Source organism: Rattus rattus, chromosome 5 (genome assembly GCF_011064425.1).
Source record: "Rattus rattus isolate New Zealand chromosome 5, Rrattus_CSIRO_v1, whole genome shotgun sequence".
In the NCBI taxonomy this organism is placed as follows: domain Eukaryota; kingdom Metazoa; phylum Chordata; class Mammalia; order Rodentia; family Muridae; genus Rattus; species Rattus rattus.
Genome location: NC_046158.1, coordinates 125819592 through 125839332, shown reverse-complemented (window position 1 = coordinate 125839332; position 19741 = coordinate 125819592). Strand labels below are relative to the sequence as shown.

At 45.7% G+C, this 19741-nt stretch overlaps 1 protein-coding gene across 1 annotated transcript in view; it reads right to left on the bottom strand.

Moving 5' to 3' along the window:
- Window positions 1-640: 640 nt before the first annotated feature.
- Window positions 641-19741, bottom strand: part of Cfap61 (cilia and flagella associated protein 61) — a 260690-nt gene continuing 241589 nt past the window's right edge. Inside the window, exons 25-26 of the mRNA XM_032904350.1 lie at window positions 13135-13225; window positions 641-1087 (exon numbers count right to left, since the gene is read on the bottom strand). Of these exons, the coding sequence (XP_032760241.1) occupies window positions 887-1087; window positions 13135-13225 (292 nt within the window). The 3' untranslated portion in view covers window positions 641-886. The remainder of the gene's footprint in view (window positions 1088-13134; window positions 13226-19741) is intronic.

The following is a 19741-nucleotide window of genomic DNA, read 5'->3' as shown; positions in this document are numbered from 1 at the left end:
TGAATCCATGTGTTTTGGGGGGTGGGCAATTAAAACTTGCTTTCTTTAGAAAAGAAGACCGCTTCCTTCCGTTTTTCTTTCTTCTTTGAGATGGTTTTCACTTTGCAGCCCAGGCTGGCCCCAAACTCACTGTATAGCTCACTGCCTCTCAATTCATAATAATACTCCTGTCTTAGCCTCTGGTAGTGGCTGCGGGAGGAGGGAAAAAAAAATCTGATCCACATTGGGTTATTTGAGGAACCAGCCCTGCTCTACCTCACTGCTCTGGAGATCAGCGTCAAACAAAATGAACGAGAATAATTTCCCTCTACATTTCAGAATTTGAGATCTGTGTGTGGATTTCCTGGTCTTCCTTTTTCCCCCCCTTAGCCTTTACGTTCAGCAAAATAAATAGAAAAACAAACAAACAGTAAGGCTCTGCAAGAAGCCTCCTTGGTTTCAAAAGGTCAGGTAGGTTCCACCCAGTCCTCCTGAGGGGGGATTACAGATTTAATTTCTCCTTGTCTGTTTACCAATCTCCTATTCTGGGCACATAATTTTCTTTTTATATCACCCACTATTAAATGGTACACACAGGAAGGGCTAATTGAACTGGCAGCAGAACATTCCAGGAAATCAAACAGCATCACGCACAAGGTATAAGCAAGAAGAGGTCATTTTATTGCTAGAGTGGATTATTCTGCTCAGAACATGCCTGTGTTTGGAAAGTTCCCTGACTTCCCAGTGCCACACAGCCGAGCGCCACCTACTGGAAAACCGGGAAAACACAGGAGGAAGGAAGTGCATGTGATCGGGGTGGTGGGGTTGGGGGTTGGGGGGTTCTGCCTATGGAGCCCTTGGCTGACAGAGTGGAAGTGACGCCCGGGGAGGGGGGGGCTGGCTACAGCTAAATGATGCCTGGCCACGCGTACATGGGCAGGTGGTACTGGTTGTAATGAAGATAATCTAGGATGCTCTTCTCCAGCAGACTTTTGTAGATGGAATCCTCAAAAACCTTCTGGAGGTATTTCTGGGGCTTCTCAAACAGGTTTATTTCCTCTTCCTCTAACTTGCGGGCTATCTGCTCCATGGTAGGCTGGTCTTCCTCCTGTGAACGAACGCAGTTAAGGGGCAGAGTCAGAGCTTCCTGGCACTCAGCGCCACCAGGGCAGGGCAGAGTCAGCTCCCCAAGGATGGGAGCTCTGTCTAGCTTTGTAGAAATTCTTCATAAAGGGGACAAAACACACGCACCGCACAGTTATTCTTATCATTTTCAGTGGACAGTTAACTACACTCACACAGTCGAGACATCATCCATCTGTCTTCAGAGTTTGCATCCCGAACCACAGAAACTGTCTCTGTTAACAGGAGCACAAAGTCCTGTCCCCCATCCACCCCCAGTCCCTGGTTCCTTCCTGGGGCACCTCAAGCAACTGCAGCCACACGCTGTTTATGTTTTCCTGTAAGGACTCTATTTATCATGTAGCGTGACGTTACCAAGGATGTTAATTTTAGCCCTCAGTTTTCTTTTTCAGATAAAATCATCTGCTTGCTTTAACATTTGGGTAAGAAACCCTCTAGGTGGTTGATTTTCTTAGGTCTTGGTCAAGGGGTAGAGTTTAAGAACCTCAGAAGTTCTTAGTACAAATTCCTATTAACACAGGACTCAGCAAGAATAAAGTTATTTGAGACTATGCTCATTCCGCAAAGTGTAGAGTTTTTCTGGCATCTTGTGAAACTTTCAAACATACAGCCAGGTGGCGGTGGTGCAAGCCTTTAATCCCAGTGCTTGGGAAGCAGAGGCAGGCAGATCTTTGTGAGTTCAAGGCCAACCTGGGCTTCAGAGCAAGTTTCAGGACAGCCAAGGCTACCCTGAGAAACTCTGTCTCGAAAAAGAAGTTTCTTTTTCCAAACAGACAAGTAGAAAGCCTCCCCTGCACGCCGCAAATCCCCGAGGTGGTCCTTGCTGTGGGTCCTGCCCGTCTCCCGAGGGATTGGGACTAAGGACTTTGAGCTGGTGGGCTCTTGCCAGCACAGGGACTACTGATCCCTCAAGCCAGAGTCACAGTGTGTCACACCAACTTTCAAATAGAAAAAGCAAAAGCAAAAACTAAACAGGAGGTATCTGTGAGGTTCTCCTGGACCGTCACAGATGGAAGGCTCAAGCTGCATGGAGGCACACTGTCATCTGGCTATTTAAGCAGGATAGGGCCAGGCTGGGGAGATTATAAACATGGAGCTTAGAACAGTCGGGCGTGGTGCAGAAATTGAGGTTGAAAGCTGAACGGAGGGTAAGGAAAGGCAACAGATGGTTGGTCCTAAGAGCCAGAGCTGAAGGCATTGGAGGTGCCAGCACAGCCCGTGGATATAATCTGCTGTCTACATGAAGCTGGCTCTTCCTTCAGTTGAACTGGAGGATTCTATCAGACCAGCATGAGACACTGAACCAATAAAAGTGGGGCTTATTACTGCATGAGGCTGTTCTACAGTGGGGAGGGCGGTGTAAGATCAGAGTAGCACCTGTGGCCTCTCCCCTCACACTGTGCTTACCTGCCATGGGCTCATCTCAAAGTGTCCCATGTCATGTGTCTGGCTGTGTCTGGCTTCTTTCGCTTAGTGGAGTGTCTTGGCTTTTTCCAGTCTTCTGAAGGTTCCCTTATTATTTTGATAAGTGTGTGTTCATGGGCCACCATGTAATGTTATGATGCACATGTGCATTGTGAGATGAGGAAGCTGACTGGCATATAGAATGCCATCTGTGCTAAGAACAGTTAAAACCCACCCTCATGACAAACTGGAAACAACTGTACATTATTATTAGTGTCAGTTACCAGGCTGTATGATAGGTGACTAAAACTTATTCCTGTCGAAACATGTCTCTTTTCCCCATTCTCCCTGCCTGGCCAGCTGTCTGCATTAATCACTCTAGGTTCTTTTTCTCTATGTTTGCCTTTACTGTGACTTCGTGCAGAGCTAGGCTTCTTCCATTCAGCGTGAGGTTAATCCATATTGTTGCATAGAACAACTCTTTTTTAGGGCTGAATAGTATTCCACCACATAACATACATTCCAATGTATACATATCACATTCTCTTTCCCCATTCATCCATGGATGGGCAACTGTATTGTTCCATGGGCAACTGTGTTGTTCCTACATCTTGGCTGTTGATGCTGCAGTGAGCATGACACCGTAGGTATACTTTCTTCACACCAATTTCTTTATGAATTCCTCTTGAGATGCACTCAGATGTGGAACTGCTGACCACATGGTGACTCTGACTGTGACCTCTACACTGCTTTTGAGGATGGCTTTCACTTACGTTCCACCAGCAGTGAGTGTTCAATGGGGTTTCTTTTGTCTGTGTCTTGACCGGTCCAATGTCTCACCTCTCAGCTTCTCTATGACCCACATGCTAACACCGTCTGGTGGTAGCTCGCTGTTTCTAATTTCACTTCTTGGTGGTGTTAACCATTGCTTTCTTGTTTATCTGTTGACCATTTAATCTGTAGGTCTCCCTTTGACAAATGTCTCTTCAGATCATTTGCCTATTTAAAAAGATAGGCCATCTGTTTTGTGCATTGATTGATTGGGTTCCTCACAGACTTGAGATTTTAGCCCCTGGCCAACTCGTGGTTGCAAATACCTTCCACCGCCCGTGGGCTGTGTGAACTCTGATTCTTCTTCACTGTGGGGAAGCTTTTCAGTTTGACTGAGGCCACTTCTTTATTTCTGCTTTTTCTTGCCTGTGCTTGGGTCATATCTAGAAAACCCCCGCCTAGATTTCAAGGAGTCTTCCTCCTGTTTTCTCCAGGAGTTCCGTGGTGTCTCTTTTACAAGTGTTCTGATAAGCTCCATGTTTGTTCTTTGGTATATGAATGTCCGATTTTCACACAGTCCTTATCAAAGAATCTGTCCTGTTGGTATGGTACCTTTGTTCTTAAAAAAAAAAAAAAAAAAAAGGCCCACTGACTAGGGAGATGGAGAGATGGTCCAGGGTTAAGAAAAACCCTACTTTTCCCAAGGACCAGAGTTTAATTCACAGCACTCACATAGTGGCTGGCTTGTCTGTAACTCCAGTGCCAGGGGGATCTGATGCCCTCTTCTGGCCGCTCTGGGAACTAGGCATGCAAGTATACCCTGACGATTAGACGTGTGAGGCAAAACACTCACATGTGGGAAATAAAGATTTAAAAACTAACAAAACACCTACAAATCAATATACTAAACACATTGCGTTTCTGTAAGAAGTTATTAAGGGAAAAATACCAACTGTAAAAAGGAGTTCTCTCAGCAGATTAGGAAGCCTTGGCTGTAGAAGCATGGGTCCATTTCTGGGCTCTTGGTTCCCTATCCTGTTGGTCAGGACATTTGTTTTTATTCTAGCACCGTGCTGTGTGGGTTTCTGTAGCATTGTTGTGTGTTTCAAAAGTAGGTAGCATGGAATTTCCACCTTTATTTCTTTTGTTTTGGCTAGTCTGCTCTTCTGTGGTTCCATATAAATCTGAGAAACTTTTTCCTGCTTCCGGGCTAACAGCCATTGGAATTTTTCTAGGGATAACACTGGATCTTGCGTGGCTTTGGGTGATGTTGAGATGGTAACAATTTTAGTTCTCCTAGTCTATGAAGGCAGGGGAACGTCCTATTTACTTCTGTCATCCTCAACTTCTTTATTTCACTTTGGCTTACGTCTTGGGGATCTGAAAGGCTACACGGTGCTGGAAGGAGGTGCTGAGGGGCTTCAGGGGAACTTCCTGTCGGGACTCCCATGCCTGGTTGTGGGGGAAGGGGTGACCTTTCCTGGAGACTCTTGCTGGCCAGGCCCGGGCCACCAGTGTAGAGGCAGTGGGGTGTTACAATCCTCCCTGCAGGAATACCACCTGCTCTTTAAGGTGGCTGCTGCCCAGGGAGTTACAGAGATGGAGGTGTGCTGGGCAGACCTAGGGTGGATGATCCACAACAGCCTGGCTAGAGTTCTTTACAAGACCCCAGTGGCTTCCACAGAACCTTCCATGGTGGCCAGAATATTCTCTCTCTCTCTCTCTCTCTCTCTCTCTCTCTCTCTCTCTCTCTCTCTCTCTCTCTCTCTCTCTCTCTCTCTCTCTCTCTCTCTCTCTCTCTCCTCCCTCTCTCTCTCTCTCTCTCTCTCTCTCTCTCTCTCTCTCTCTCTCTCTCTCTCTCTCTCTCTCTCTCTCTCTCTGTCTCTCTCTCTCTCTCTCTCTCACACACACACACACACACACACACACACACACACACACACACACACACAGGGACATGCATGACCAGGCTGGTTTCCCTGATAAAGCTGTGAATGGTTCTGGAGGAAACGACCCACACATCGGAGTTGTGTTCAGTTCCCAAAACAAAGCCCAGAATGAGGTGGGTGCAGGCAGCCCCCAGAGGCAAGGAGACGAGGCAGTGGACAGGCGAATGGCCCTCATTTGGGGAGAAGGGGGCAAAAACTGACCGATAATGGTTTCCATTACAAGCAAAAGTGTTGGCAGGAATTGAAGGCGGGATGTGGCAGGCAGCCTCTGGTGGAGCTGCTGATGGGGAGGGACTAGGAGATGGCTGGAGGCCTAGAGAGAACCCTGAGGCCTGTTGCAGTTGAAGCGGGAGACAGATCTGCCAGACCTGAGGGCAGCTGCTCTGATCAGTGTATTCTTGGCTGGGTTATTTTGTTTTTGTTGCTGTTGAGGGAGTGGGTCCTTTTGCTTAATCACCAATATTTTATGCTCTATTTTTTTATGCCTACAGATCATTGGTTACATTTATTCTGAAAAAAAATTAATGCTATTGTAAACAAGATTGCTTGCTTAATTTCTTTTTCAATGAGATCATTGCTAGTGCTTTGTTTTTCTGTTCCGCTATTGACTGTTAATTAGGTGGCTTTCCCCCCACCCTGTGTGTGTGTGTGTGTGTGTGTGTGTGTGTGTGTGTGTGTGTGTTGCTGGGAGTGGAACCTGGAGCCTTGCCCGTATCATGGAGCCACAATCCCGGTCTTCATGTCCGTTCTAACAGGGTGAGCTCTCAGCTTCCTGCTCTACCTACCTGTTGCACCCCTGCCATTCCGAGGTCCTTCTGGCCATAGTATTTTCTCACAGCAACAGGAGGATAGCTAAAACAGAAGTCCTGTACTCTGTTTTCTGGCCTAACTGTTCTGGATGCAGCCTTCTGTACTGTTGTTGAGTGGAATTGGCAAGAATGGTGCTCTTTTCCTGTCTCTGATCTCTGAGTACGGTGCTAACTGTGAGCTTGCATTGTGGGGATAGAAGGTTAAGTCTCTGCTGAGACAATCTTGTGGCTTTTGTCCTGAAATATGATTTGGGGGGCTCGTTTACATTCATGACTGAGTCCTATGACATTGTCTGAAGAGACCACATTTGTTTATCCATCCATGCTGATGGACGTGTGGGTTGTCTCCTCTGCTTAGCTGCTCTGGGTGCTTTGAATATTTGTGTGCAGGTATTCATCTGAATAGCATTCACGTCTTTAAAAAAAACCAGATGGCTAAATGTACAGTTGCTGGGTCAGAGGACGATTCTAGTACGCTAATTATTTTTATAGCAACTGCTTAGTTTTACATCCTCACTAGCAGCTATGTAAGGATGCTCTTTCACCCACATTTACTGTCTTAAAAAATATTTATTTGTTTTAAGAGTGTTTCAACTACATGTATCATGTATGCACCCTGTGTGAGCCTTGTTCAGGGAGAGTCCAGGAGAGGGCGACAGATCCCTTGACCTAGAGTTACTGACGACTAGGAGCTGACTTGTGGGTGCTGGGAATCCAACCAAGGAACGATCATAACTGACAAGTGATCGCTCTATGGCCCTGTCCTTTTTAATCTACATGTCTGTCTGTCTGACTGTCTGTCTATCCATCCATCGTCTATCTATATATCTATCAACTATTTATATTAATCTATCATCTACATATCTATCAACTATACCTATCTATCATCTATTTGTATCTATCTCTCTTTATCTCTGTATGAATGTGAAACGGCATGCTATTGTAGTTTTGACTTTGTTACTCTAATGATTAATATCATTTTCACATGAATGAACACATATGTGACCTCCACCTTTTTGTGTCTTGATCCTCCTGTCTCAGCTTCTCAAATGCTGAGCTCCAGTGCCTGGCTATATCCAGACCTTTCGTTTTATCCAGTTAGTCTAGTTAACATAGTTAACGCGGCTTGTGAAGTGCCCCATTGACTGGTGACTGTTGCTCTGAAGTAAGGTAATCAGAGAGTGTGAAGGCTCCAGCTTTGCTCTGCTGTCCCTGGAAGATAGTTTTGGCTGTTTGAAACGGCTTGCAGCTCCATGTAAGTTTTCTGTGTCTATAGAAAATGCCTTTGGGTTTCTGACAGGATTTCACAAAATCCGTGAGCTGTTTTGGATGCAACTGCCATCTAAACAAAATAGTCTCTAAGACTGCGAACATGATATTCTATGTATCTATGTATCTGTGTATCTATATATGTATCTATGTATGTATCTATGTATGTATCTATGTATGTATCTATGTATGTATCTATGTATGTATCTATGTATGTATGTATCTATGTATCTGTGTATCTATGTATGTATCTATATATGTATGTATCTATGTATGTATGTATCTATGTATGTATCTATGTATGTATGTATCTATGTATCTGTGTATCTATGTATGTATCTATATATGTATGTATCTATGTATGTATGTATGTATGTATCTATGCATGCATGTATCTATGTATGTATCTATGTATGTATGTATCATCTATCTATCTATCTATCTATCTATCTATCTATCTATCTATCTATCATCCATCCGTCCATCTATGCCTTTGAATCTTCTAGAACATCACACAGCTTTCAGTGTCCAGTCTTGTACTACTTTAATTAAATTGATCCCCAGGTATTTAATTCTTTTTGATGTTACCGTGAGTGGGTTATTTTCCTAATCTCATTTTCATTCCAGTAGACAGCTGATTGCTGTGTGTCTGTCTTGTACCGTACAGTTTTGCCAAGGGCGTGTATAGCTTTATTATTTTCTGGGTTGTTAGAATTGTACCATCTGAGAAGAGCCATAGTTTTACTTACTCCTTTCCAAGGCATGTCTGGTTACCCCAACTTTAACTGTTTTCCGGGGGATGTTGAACATACGTGGTGGATGGAGATATCTTTGTCTTTCTGTAGATCTCAGGAGTAAGACTCCAGCTTTAGGTCATCCACTACTCAGTCCGACACTCGCTGTGACCTTTCATAATCTATCAAATAGGAGACGTCTCCTCCTACTGCTGGGTTGTTTTTTTTCAAAATGTGTGTGAATGAATGAATGCTGTGGAGGCCAGCCGAAGGCACAGGATCCACTGAGGCTGGAGTGGAGTTATGATCCACTCATGTGGGTGTTGGGATCTGAACTTGGGTCCCCTCTTAGTGCTGAGTCTTTAAACTATGACATTTCTTGTCTTTTTCTTTATTTTCTTTCTTCCTTTTTTGTTCTATTTTTGGAAACAACATCTCATATATCATGTAGAGGGTACCTTAGAATGTGCTGTCTAGCTAAGGATGCCCTTGACCCCATGACCCCAGACCCTACCTCCCAAGTACTGAGATTACAGGTGTTTGACACCATACCTGGCCTTCGGTTGCTCGTTCTTTGTTTTTCGTGATGAGGTGGTGTTGCTCTATTCCCCGACTCTCTCTGGAATAATGCGTTGTTGCATTGGCTTCCTGTTCTGTGTGCTGGTCGACTCACATTCCCCGGGCAAATCCCATGTGGTAATGATGTATAATCCTTTTAACATGCTGTTGGATTTGGTTTGCTAATCTTCCGTTGAAGGTTTTTACATCTAAATCCACAGGGATTCTGGCCTGTGGTTGTTTTTTCCTTAAAATTTATTTTGGTGATGCCTTTGCCTGGCTGTGGTATCTCCTCTCCTATTTGTTTCCGAAGACTTCAGGGGAGAGTGAAGTTAATTCTTTAAATGTTTGGTATAAGTCATGAATGAAGTCTGAGTTTAACCTTTGTTGAGATGTGTGTCGGCTTTCACATGCCCATGGAAAGCAGAGGTTTGCTTTGGGTGTTTTCCTCAGGGGCCAGGTTCTGTGTGCTTTGAGGCAGGGTCTCTCACTGGCCTGGACCCAGCCAGGAAGGGTGGGCAGCCGACCAGTGAGTCTCAGGTCTCTGCTTTCCAAGTTGCGGGATCACGAGGACACGCCACCAACCTCGCTTTTTATGCTGGGTCTGGGGATTCAACTCAGGTCCTTGTGTTTACAGGAGGAGCACATACTGACTGAGGCAAGGCCCCTGCCCTGTTGAGAAGTCTGGCCAAAGGCTTAGGATTTTGTTGATCTTTCAGGGATCCTGTTTTCACTGACTTTGTTATTCTCCCAGCCTCTATTTTACTTTGCTCTATTTTTTTTTTTTTAAAGATTCTTCCTTTCTTCTCATGGTGAATTTAGCTTTCTTTCTTTCTCTTGTTCCTTAAGGTGTGACATTAGGTTATTATTTGAAATTTCTCATTTCTGTTTCTACAAATAGAGTCTTTTGTTTGTGTGTGATGTATGATGTGTGTGTCTTTGTGTGTGTGTGTGTGTGTGTGTGTGTGTGTGTGTGTGTGTGCAGTGTGTGCAGGCTTCTTCTGCAGACATCAAAAAAGGGTGTCAGGTCCCCTGGAGCTGGGTTACAGGTGACTGTGAGCTGCCCGGCATGGCTGCTGGGAACAGAACTTGGGTCCTCAGGAAGAAGAGCTAACACTATTGCTCTCTCCCCAGCCCAACCTTTCCTGTTTAAAAAGTCGGCGAGTTTCCATCTGTCGTTAACTTCCCTTTTGGATCCTTCTTTGACCCACTCGCTGGTTTCTTGAGTAGGTATTTACTCAATTTCTACAGACTTGTGAAATTCCCAGTTTGCCTTCTGTGCTGGTTCCGAATTTCTACTACACAACTGGTAAAAATGGTTAAAAATTTACATGGCGAGGTGTGGCTTTTTTAACACTTGACAGGGGCTCTGTGGCCTTGGGTAGCCTACCCTGGAAGATGTCCCTGTGTACATGAGAAAAAGATGTTTTCTGGTGCTGCTGAGCGGCTGCCCTGGGCACCTGTGCTGACTCCACGTGGTTCACAGCCCTCTGAACATCCTCCTCTTTCCTGCCTGAGGCCTGCTCTAACCATCGCCCACAGCGATATGCTGAAATATGCAATCCTTACTTTAGACGCATTCTTTCCTTTCAGTCTGTCAACTTGGCTTCAGGTATCTGAGGACTCTGTTATTAAGGGTGCATGTGTTACTTTTTTAGTAGAGGAGTTTGAGGAGTTGACTACATAAAATTTGACTATGACCAGTGACTCTTAGGCTCCACCCATAGATAAAATGTGATGTCGATGAATTTATCATTAACAACTGAAATACTCAGGGTGCTGTGGTTAATATTTGAGATCCTGTACTGCTTTAAAGATGGGTTAGAAAGGGACAGCAAATGGGCTAAATAACCCATTCTGATTTTAAGAAAAGGAATTACTGTTATTTTTAATGTATCTACTGTTTCCATTTTTCTGATGTCAGACGAATAAACAAAATTCCTGCAAGTCCGCCTGGTCATCATGTGTCCTGCCAGGCTCAGAGCTGTGACTTTCACCCCACTCTTAGCTGGTGGTGGTGGCATTAGCAGAGCTGTCCTTTGCCTCCACGGGCTTGCACGCACTCCTCCTGCCACGCACCGCTTCTGACATTTTTCCAATGTCTGTCTGTCTGGAGCCTTGCCCTGTGGTATCTGAAGGTTTGCTCAAAGCTACCGTAACTTTAAACAGCAGTAGACCCCATGCCACATAACCACTCTCCCTGTGGCTTTCCAGACTGACAAACAGAAATGCTGAAAGCAGGCTGGTCTGCATTGAGGTTCTTCTCCTAGTCCCTCACGGAGGCAGGACGCAGTCTCTGGCTAGGAAACCCACACGAATGGTCAGAAGCCTTTAGTGTGCATCGGCATAGGCTGAAGACCCACTCTTGTCCTGCGTCAGCACAGGAAACTGGTTCACAGCCAGTGTCAGGCTGTAGATGAACACTTGATGGAGTCGAGAGGAGTCCTGTCAAAGGTGATGCACGCCACCGAGTTTAGCAGCTTCTGTTTCCTTCTCCTCTCTTTTTTCTCAATAATTGATCCAATATTGATGCATCATCCTGAATGCCTAAGCACATTCCCTGTGTTCATCATCTTGTGGTTCTCAACCTTCCTAATGCTGACACCATTTAATACAGCTCTTCACGTGGCAGTGACCCCCAGTCATGAAATTATTTCATTGCTACCTCATAACTAATTTTGCTATTGTTGAATTATAATATAAATACCTGATATGCAAGATATCTGACCTGAGACCCCAAAGGCTGAGGACCACTGTTAAGCAATGGTATAATTGCATGGCATCATATGGAATAGTTCCACCGTCCTAAGGTACTCTCTGTGCCTCACCAGTCACCCAGCCTTCTCTCACTCGAAAAATTACATCTGTACTGGCAGTGCTCATTGGATCTCCTCCTCCCCCATTATCCCCGAAAAGGTGTCATTCAAACTCTATGGTATTTTAGTAGGTGATTTAAGCAATCTAGAGGTGATCTACTGTGTACCAAAGGATGTGTGGGTCCTATGCAAATGCTGCCCCGTTCTCTGTGAGTGACTTGAGCTTCTATGTGCTTTGGTATCCTTCAGGGTACTTAAACTGGGTCCAGGGAGTGTCTATACCTCCAGTTTACTCACGTTGTTTCTCTCTCAAGGCCACTGTGGGACTGACTGGAATATCCATGCTATGGGAATTTTGACTCTTTAATGTAAATATTTCCTACTGACACTGACTCCTGGCTTTTACCTATAAAGACCCTGAAGCACGACATTTTGATTCAAACTTTATAGCTATGCTTCCAACCTGAGTCTATCTCAGATTAGTAAATTACCTACATTCTGGAGCAAGCCCTGAGGAACTGTATTGGAAATCGAGTGTGAAGACATGGGAGTTAGTGATTTGACTCTGCACCAATCCAGGCTTCTGTTCCCAGCTGGAGAATGAGTTTTAACAAGAGTCTGATGCTTGTGAACCAGACTACCGCTTAACTAACCTATGGTGAGCTTTTTAACTTCAGTTTCTCCACCGGTGGAAGGTCTATGAAGCACAGGGTTTGGTTATATTAAGTGAGGTGGGTGAGCTCGGGCTAGAAAATGGTATGGGTTACAAAAACAATTTCACCCAGGCTGTCCAATATGGTGGCTCTACCATAGAACCTGCAAGGCTGCGGTTGCTTTCAAGTGGAAGTGACAAGAAGGGACATAGGGACCGTCCATTCAGATGTCAGAATGAGATAGAAACCAGTGAAGGCCCAGATATTCTGTCTGTCTGTCTGAATGGAGTCTGGGATAGACACTAACTTTCCTCAGCTACGCTAAGGGCTCCAGTCTCAAGAGAACTGACATGCAGTTTCACAAATACTTCCTTATTTCCACAGAGGTATCTGCTGAGCAAGGTGCCTCTGGGGAAAGAAGCCTAAATTCCAGATAATTCTCTATCTTCTTGATATAAATGTTTTAGTTATACAATTAGCACATTCTGACATTGGGGTGAGTTCTCTGCATATTTTATTTTTTGATTTTATTATATTTTTGTGTGGGGAGGGCAGGAGGTCTTTGTGACAGCCTTGTGTATCTCAGGCAAGCCTGGAACTTGCTATGTAGCAGAGAATTATCATCAACTCCTGTGCCTCCTGCTTCCACCGCCAAAGTACTGGGATTATAGACACACACACACACACACACACACACACACACACACACACACAGCAATAACAGAGAGAAAACTAAAGGATGAGATTTCCATTCCTGTCAACAGGTAAAAACAACTCCTATCTAGTCTTCATGGTTAGCTGGTCATGAAGATACAACTACTTGTAAAAAATTGCACGAGCAATGTCCAGAAAAGGGTTTAAGGAAAGTCACTTCCCCTGAGACATTACCGTCTTCATTTATAGACACCAGAGTTTATCTGAGGCAGTGCAGAGGGGCTAAGAAACCACTATGAGATGGGAACGGAGGGAGAAAGTCCAAATGATCAACGGCTGTCAACTGCTTACAATTTGCAAGGAATAACACCCACATGTCCACTAATCACGCTTACCTGCTTGGAGGTTATGATTTGGCGCAACTCTTTCTTGAGATCAATAAAACGATCGTGGAAGAGGGCCATGCACCACGGCTCCGTGAAGTAGCTGGTGAGAGAAGAGGAGATTCAGTTAAGCCGGCAACCCTCTCATTACCACTAATAAAGTATTTACCTGCTTTTTTTTGCCTTGATAAATTACAGTTCTGGCCCCATTGCAATCGTTTGCTCATAAAGAGCCTCGCAGAGCAGCCTGGCCAATCAATGTTTTAAATGGATGTTCCTGATGGAAGGCCAGGTTCCGTAATTACATTTAAAGTGGTTTAATTCAGAGCTGGGGCAGGACCCAGTGAAGAATCCTGATTTTATCAGAATTTAAAAGCCTGAAGACTTGTAAAGAACGGCGTCTCCATTATCTGCCCTCATTTGAGAAAAACAGATTGTGGGATTGACTGAACTGCTGCATGAACAGATTAAATTTGGGTAGAAAATAACACAAATGTTGTTCATCATTAAGGTTTCTGGATTAATAATGAGCAGAAAGCAGGCCACCTCGGTGATGCAGCCTGGCCTCTGCGTGGCTGCCTGATGCTTAACTGAACCACTTGCAGGGAAACTGTGCTCTTGGGTTAAGATTTACTGTGAGGACTTACTACCTGTTCCCAGAGGGAAGCGAGCACATTTTACACAGAGAACATGACTGTCCACCATTCACAGCATCCCAGACAAAGGTGATAACACTCTTGGAAAATTGGATACATTCTTGCCACAACCAACCACCTTATAGACATGTTAGCCTTTCCTTTATTGTAATGGGAAACATCTTGGGACAGGTAAGTTAACTTCCTAGAGGTCTGAGCAAGCCTGACCCCACCATGTCACTCTTCTCTGGGAGTGATTTTGCACCCTCTGCCACTGTCCGTGGGTGCCACCAGTCTGTACATAACAAGAAAAATGGTTTCCAGCCAGAGGAGTGGCAGAGGTAGAGCTCCTTAGGGCTATCAGGCACCAGAAGATGAATTTAAATAAGGGTCTGTGCTTGAGTCCGCACGGCACCCGGTTGTGACATGATTCCCCGTTTAATTGCCACCTGTAGTTCATCTATCATTAGCTCTGCTATTGCTATCTACCCTTTGTCCCCAAGGTCCCTACTGTGCTTCCAGGTCCTAAAAAAACTCTATGGACCCAAAAGACAGGCATCCCTGCCAATGTATCCTCGAGATGACTAAGGAATGGACAAAAGGGAAAAAAAATTAAATGAAGCAGCGGCAGAGTAGAAACTGTTGAGGAAGAGGATGATGAAAGGCTCAGTTCTGAGGCGGTGGCTTAGTGAGCCAAGACCCCAGGGAAGGGTGAGGGAGCCGCATGGAAACCTGAGGGGAAAACCAATCGCTTGCTCCTGTGTAGGAAGACAAAGTGTGAACTCCTAGGGGCAGGAAGGGGTCAGGATCACTTGGGAAGGTGGGACAGAGAGCCACCAGACTGAGGTGATGGTTTAGAGGGGATGGATGGATGGGTCACCCCTAGCAGATGTATCTGGTCACATCCACCATAGCATTATCCCATGGGTTCCTATCTTGGCAGCTGCCCACGGCAGGCATCAATCAAGTGAGCGATCACAGACTCACACAGCACACTGACCTGGTTTTGACTTCTGGCTTTACGCTGTCTTTCACAAACCTAGAATTTGATTCTGCTAAAGGGGGCTAAACTCTGCAAAACGCCCCCAAGATAGGCAGCATCAAGAAGGGGAGAATGAGTAGGGTGTGCTGGGGCAAACCTGCAATCCCAGCGATCAGGGAAAAGGAGATCAGGAATATTCGGTGTCAAACTGAACCATAACGTGAGTTCACGGCCAGCTCACGCTACAGAGTGAAAATCTGTCTCAAAAAGCGGGGACAACAGTCATTTATTATTCACATTTTGGCACTAACACACACTCACTGAAAACACTGTCATTTCTGATCGAAGCTGACAGCATACTTAGTCTAGGAGTATAAATGCATAAAGGCATTATGGTGACCTGGTGTTCATTGTGGAAGCAAGAAGTAGGAGGTTCCCACCCCTAGGGCCTAGGACTTCCCCAGCCATGAATGTTCTTCTGATATTAACATAATTACACCATTTCCCCCTTCCCCTTCTCCCTCCAAACATTTCCATACACCCTTCCTTGTTCATTACTTGTTGTTACGTGTCTACCTGTATGTACATATATGCACACACATTCCTAAGTACCGCTTGCTTAGTCTGTATAATGCTATTTGTATGTGTGTTTTCAGGGCTGACCTTTTGGTGTGGATAATCAGCTGCTGTGCTCTCTCCTGGGGAGAAGTACTTTTCCCACCCCTTACATTCCTTGGTTGCTGTAGGGCAGAGGCTAACAGACTTTCGCCCTCCATCCATGAACTTCTCACATCACCACCAGGTTTTTCTGTATCACCACCCCCTCCTCTCACATTCAGGGACACCAAGGGAGATGGAGTGGAGAGAGTGTTAGAGGGGGAGACTAGGGAGGAGTGATGTGAAGCACTCTCTTATGGACATGTGGTAACCAGCACAAGAACTGCAAAAGATGGGGCTGTCAACACTTCATCACGATAGTGGAGGGGCTCATGAAGCCCCACTTCCTTCCTGAGGAACGATAGACAATTAGTGGTGGCTAGAGGCAGAAGAGTCATTTCCCTCAGTGGTACAGCCACTTCTGTGGTCTGGCAACTTCTCAGGCTCCAGTAAATAACCCCCTACCCACACTCATACAAACAACCTTGATGGTACTCAGCGGGTTATACACACACACACATAAACACACAGAGACACACATACAGACACACACACACACATACACACATAGACACATACAGAGACACACATATAAACACACATGGACACACATACAGATACACACACATACATACACAGATGCATACAGAGACACAAAGACATACACACAGACATACACAGGCACACATAGAGACACACACATAGACACACACAGACACAAACACACACAGACATATATATATACAGACACATATAAAGACACAAATACACAGATAGACAGAGACATACACAGACATAAACACACAGAGACACACATATATAGACACACACACAGAGACATACACACAGACTCACCCCTCAAAACAACAACAGACACGAAAGTAGGAGGGAATCTCTCAGAAGAAGGGGGTTCAGCAAGAGTGGGGGGGTATAAAAGACAGTAATGGGGTAAGGGAGCAAAATACACTATATACATGTGTGAAATTGTCAAAGAATAAAAATAATAAAAATTAACTTTTAGAAGACATGTTGAAAAAGTTAAAAGCGAAAGTCCACCGCTACATACAGGGTGGGGGAGGAGGCAAGACTGAGGGTGTAGATGATGGGAGAGAACACATGCCCAGCGTGTACGAGGGGTTTGAACCCTAAGGTGCAGGTAAGGGAGGAGGATGAGAGAATGAGAGATGGGGGGAGAGAGAGAGACAGAGAGAGAGAGAGAGAGAGAGAGAGAGAGAGAGAGAGAGAGAGAGAGAGAGAGAGAGAGAGAGAGAGAGAGAGAGGTGGAGTGTTCCTTGTTTGCCTATACAGATGACCTCAATTACTCAAGGACATCTAAGCCCGAGGAATGGCATGCCACTCACGGGAAGCCTGGCTGCTATTCTGGGCCTACGTTCCTGGGCACACCTCCAGTCAGCTTCCTCAAGGGAAGGATGTCTCAGAGGGATAGTCTGGTCCATCTCCCCAGCTGGAAATGCCTTAAAGTTAAGTGGAACAAGGCCTCAGTCACGACACCAAGCACACTCTGCCAGAAGTCCCACTCCCCATACAGAACACTGACACTGCAGATCTCAGAACACTGCCAGTTCCTAGGTTAGAGATCTAAATAGTCGCTGTTTCCATGGTGCCGGTGTAAGTTCCAACCTTCGTGACCTCGTCTTCTCTCTCATGCCATTCTACTCTAGCACAGATTTATCCTGTCAGTCCTGGTGGCCATCTTCCCCGCCCAGAGCCCATCCAGCTGTCCTGTGTTGCTCTCTTGATTCTCACTACCCACAATAACGAGAGAGTACTGGGGGGAGATTGCACCTCCCTTAGGAATACCCGCATGCCTGGGCTGTGTCCGCCATTGACATGCCCGTGTCCCTACAGCTGGGGAGAAGTTTCCTGGTTGGCTTGAGGTTGATTTCTGTGTGTCCTGCAGCCACAGTGTGTGTGTCCTGCAGCTACAGTGTGTGGTGTCCTCAGTAATTGGCTCTCACCGTACAGTTATGGCGGTTAGCCCTGAGGGCATTAGCAATAGCCTGTACTTGTTTTCCGGTGCCTCCCTCACCAATAACTGGGAGGCAGCCATGCCATGTCCAGTACTACAGCGGGGCTGCTTCAGGAGGTTACTGACTGTTCTCTCTGTGCTGTGAACCTTTTAAGTTTTGGCAGACGTGGAATGATGTGTACAGAGCCCACGCCGTGCTGCTCTGCTGCTATAGTAGCTTACAGATACGCTCATGGTCCTACAGACCCTCTCTGCTTCCCCATTCACTCCTCCTCTCCTTCTTGGAGTTAGTGGCAAACTCATTTTTTTTTTTAGAAAATTGAACTTTATTAGAGAAAATGAGAGACTGGTAACAATTTTAATAAAATATTTCCGGTATTTTAGAAAGCCTTTTCCAACAGCAAAATATTATACTTAGCAAACTTGCTAACAATTCCTAACATACCACGTCATTCCACACACATACAAAAACACATACATACAAGATAACACACACACACACACACACGCCAGAATACATGCAGTGTCACACACATCCACACCATACACACATTAAATATAAACACACACACAGCACAAATAATACATACCACATATAATAAAACACACACCACATATAACACATACACCACATATCACACATACACCACATACACATGCTACATACCCACCCAACACCCACATATACTCAGATGCTGTAAGTTCTGGGTCCCTGCAGCAGTCAACACAGGGGTGCCTCAGATCCAAGTTCCTGGCAAACACTCCTGACCCAAGACAGACGTCAGACTGCCTCCCTTTTCCGTGGCAAGCTTTAGTTTCAGTCATCCATTTGTAGGACAGGTGAGAGGGGAACAGGGTGGCAGAGAAGCTGAGCTTAACAGTTTTCATCAGGAGAACCAGACAAGTGCTGAGTTTAACCAATCTCCCTCTGCAGTTGTGACTGGTCGGAGGAGGATTGGTTCCTTCAGACATAAGGGCATTAGAGAGACTTTTACTTCAAGGCTCCAGTGATGGTGCCTCTCCCCCAGGGGGCTTTGGCTAACGAACTCCCTTTAGTGGAAAGGGTGTCTTGATGGAGAGGCTGCTAAGCCCATCTAACTTGGAAAGGCCACAGGCAGGAAATGTGTTGACCCACCTAACCCATGCAGCTTGGAGGCCCTCTGCAAGGCACACTAGGGACAGGGCAAACTGTTGCCGGCAGCCATGGGGAGTCAAGCGCCGTATCGCCAGTCTGGGAAAGGATGGGGATGCAATCTATAAGTACAGTTGTATTCACTGGACTCTGCTCTGACCCTGACTTAAACTGAAAAGAATCTTGAGTTGAATCACAGTGAGGCAGGGACTGGCCCTACTTACTGAGCTCGGGGTCAGTTTCTGCAATTATAGCGACTGTGCGACACAGCCCACTTGCTTTCATGAAGAGTTTGGGGAAATTTATTTTTCCCTGAGTATTGTCAGTTTTAAAAGAAACGGTACTGATTCGTTTTTATACTCAAAAAAAAAAAACAAAAACAAAAACAAAAACAAACAAACCAAAAAAACAAAAAAACAAACAAAAAAAAGAAAAAAACAAAAACAAAAAACAAAACGGGGACTGAGAGCAAGACAAGGCTGCTCACATCTGTAAACCAGGGTTTGGGAGGCCATGAGTTTGAAGTCAGCCTGGGCTACGCAGTGAGACATCGGCTCAAAGACAAATGGAAACCCAAACTAAGCGGCTTGCCTACATGCACACCTCCCTAGAGATCACAGGGAGAGGGGCAGAGGGACAAGAGGGGAAAGGTCCTGGGTTTCCTACCCCAGCAGGACATGCGGGGTGAGGAGGACAGTCCGACTCTCCGGAGCTGGATAGGACAGGCAACCTCTGCTCCCTTGCCAGTGGGGGCTGGGCCCTCTTTGTCACCTGGCCAGCCCCACACTCAGACCTAAGAAGGCCTGGGAAATGTCAACTTGTGGGACCTCGCTAACCATTTCCGGTCGATGTGGCCCAATCGTTGAGCCATTGATCTGCCTTTTCCGCAGCGCATCGGGTTATTGACAGACACACAGACACTGGGTAGGACTCCGATAGCCTAAGCAGCCTGCAGTCAGGCTGAGGAAAGCAGATCCACACAATCACCGTGGGAAGTTACAGTCGCTGGCCTCAGAGAAAAGTACAAACACACCTGTGGGGAAACTCCTGGACTCCAGCCATCTTCCTTCCCCAACCTCCCGAACAGCTGCAGTGTCCTGTTAGCCACCGGGCCTGTCAGAGATCACACTCTCAGAGAGTTACCCAGAATCCCCGTCCGCTCTCCATGTGGTTTTCTGTGTCTTTCAGTTGGTTCAGGAAAACCTTGAGCTTCACCTTAGAAG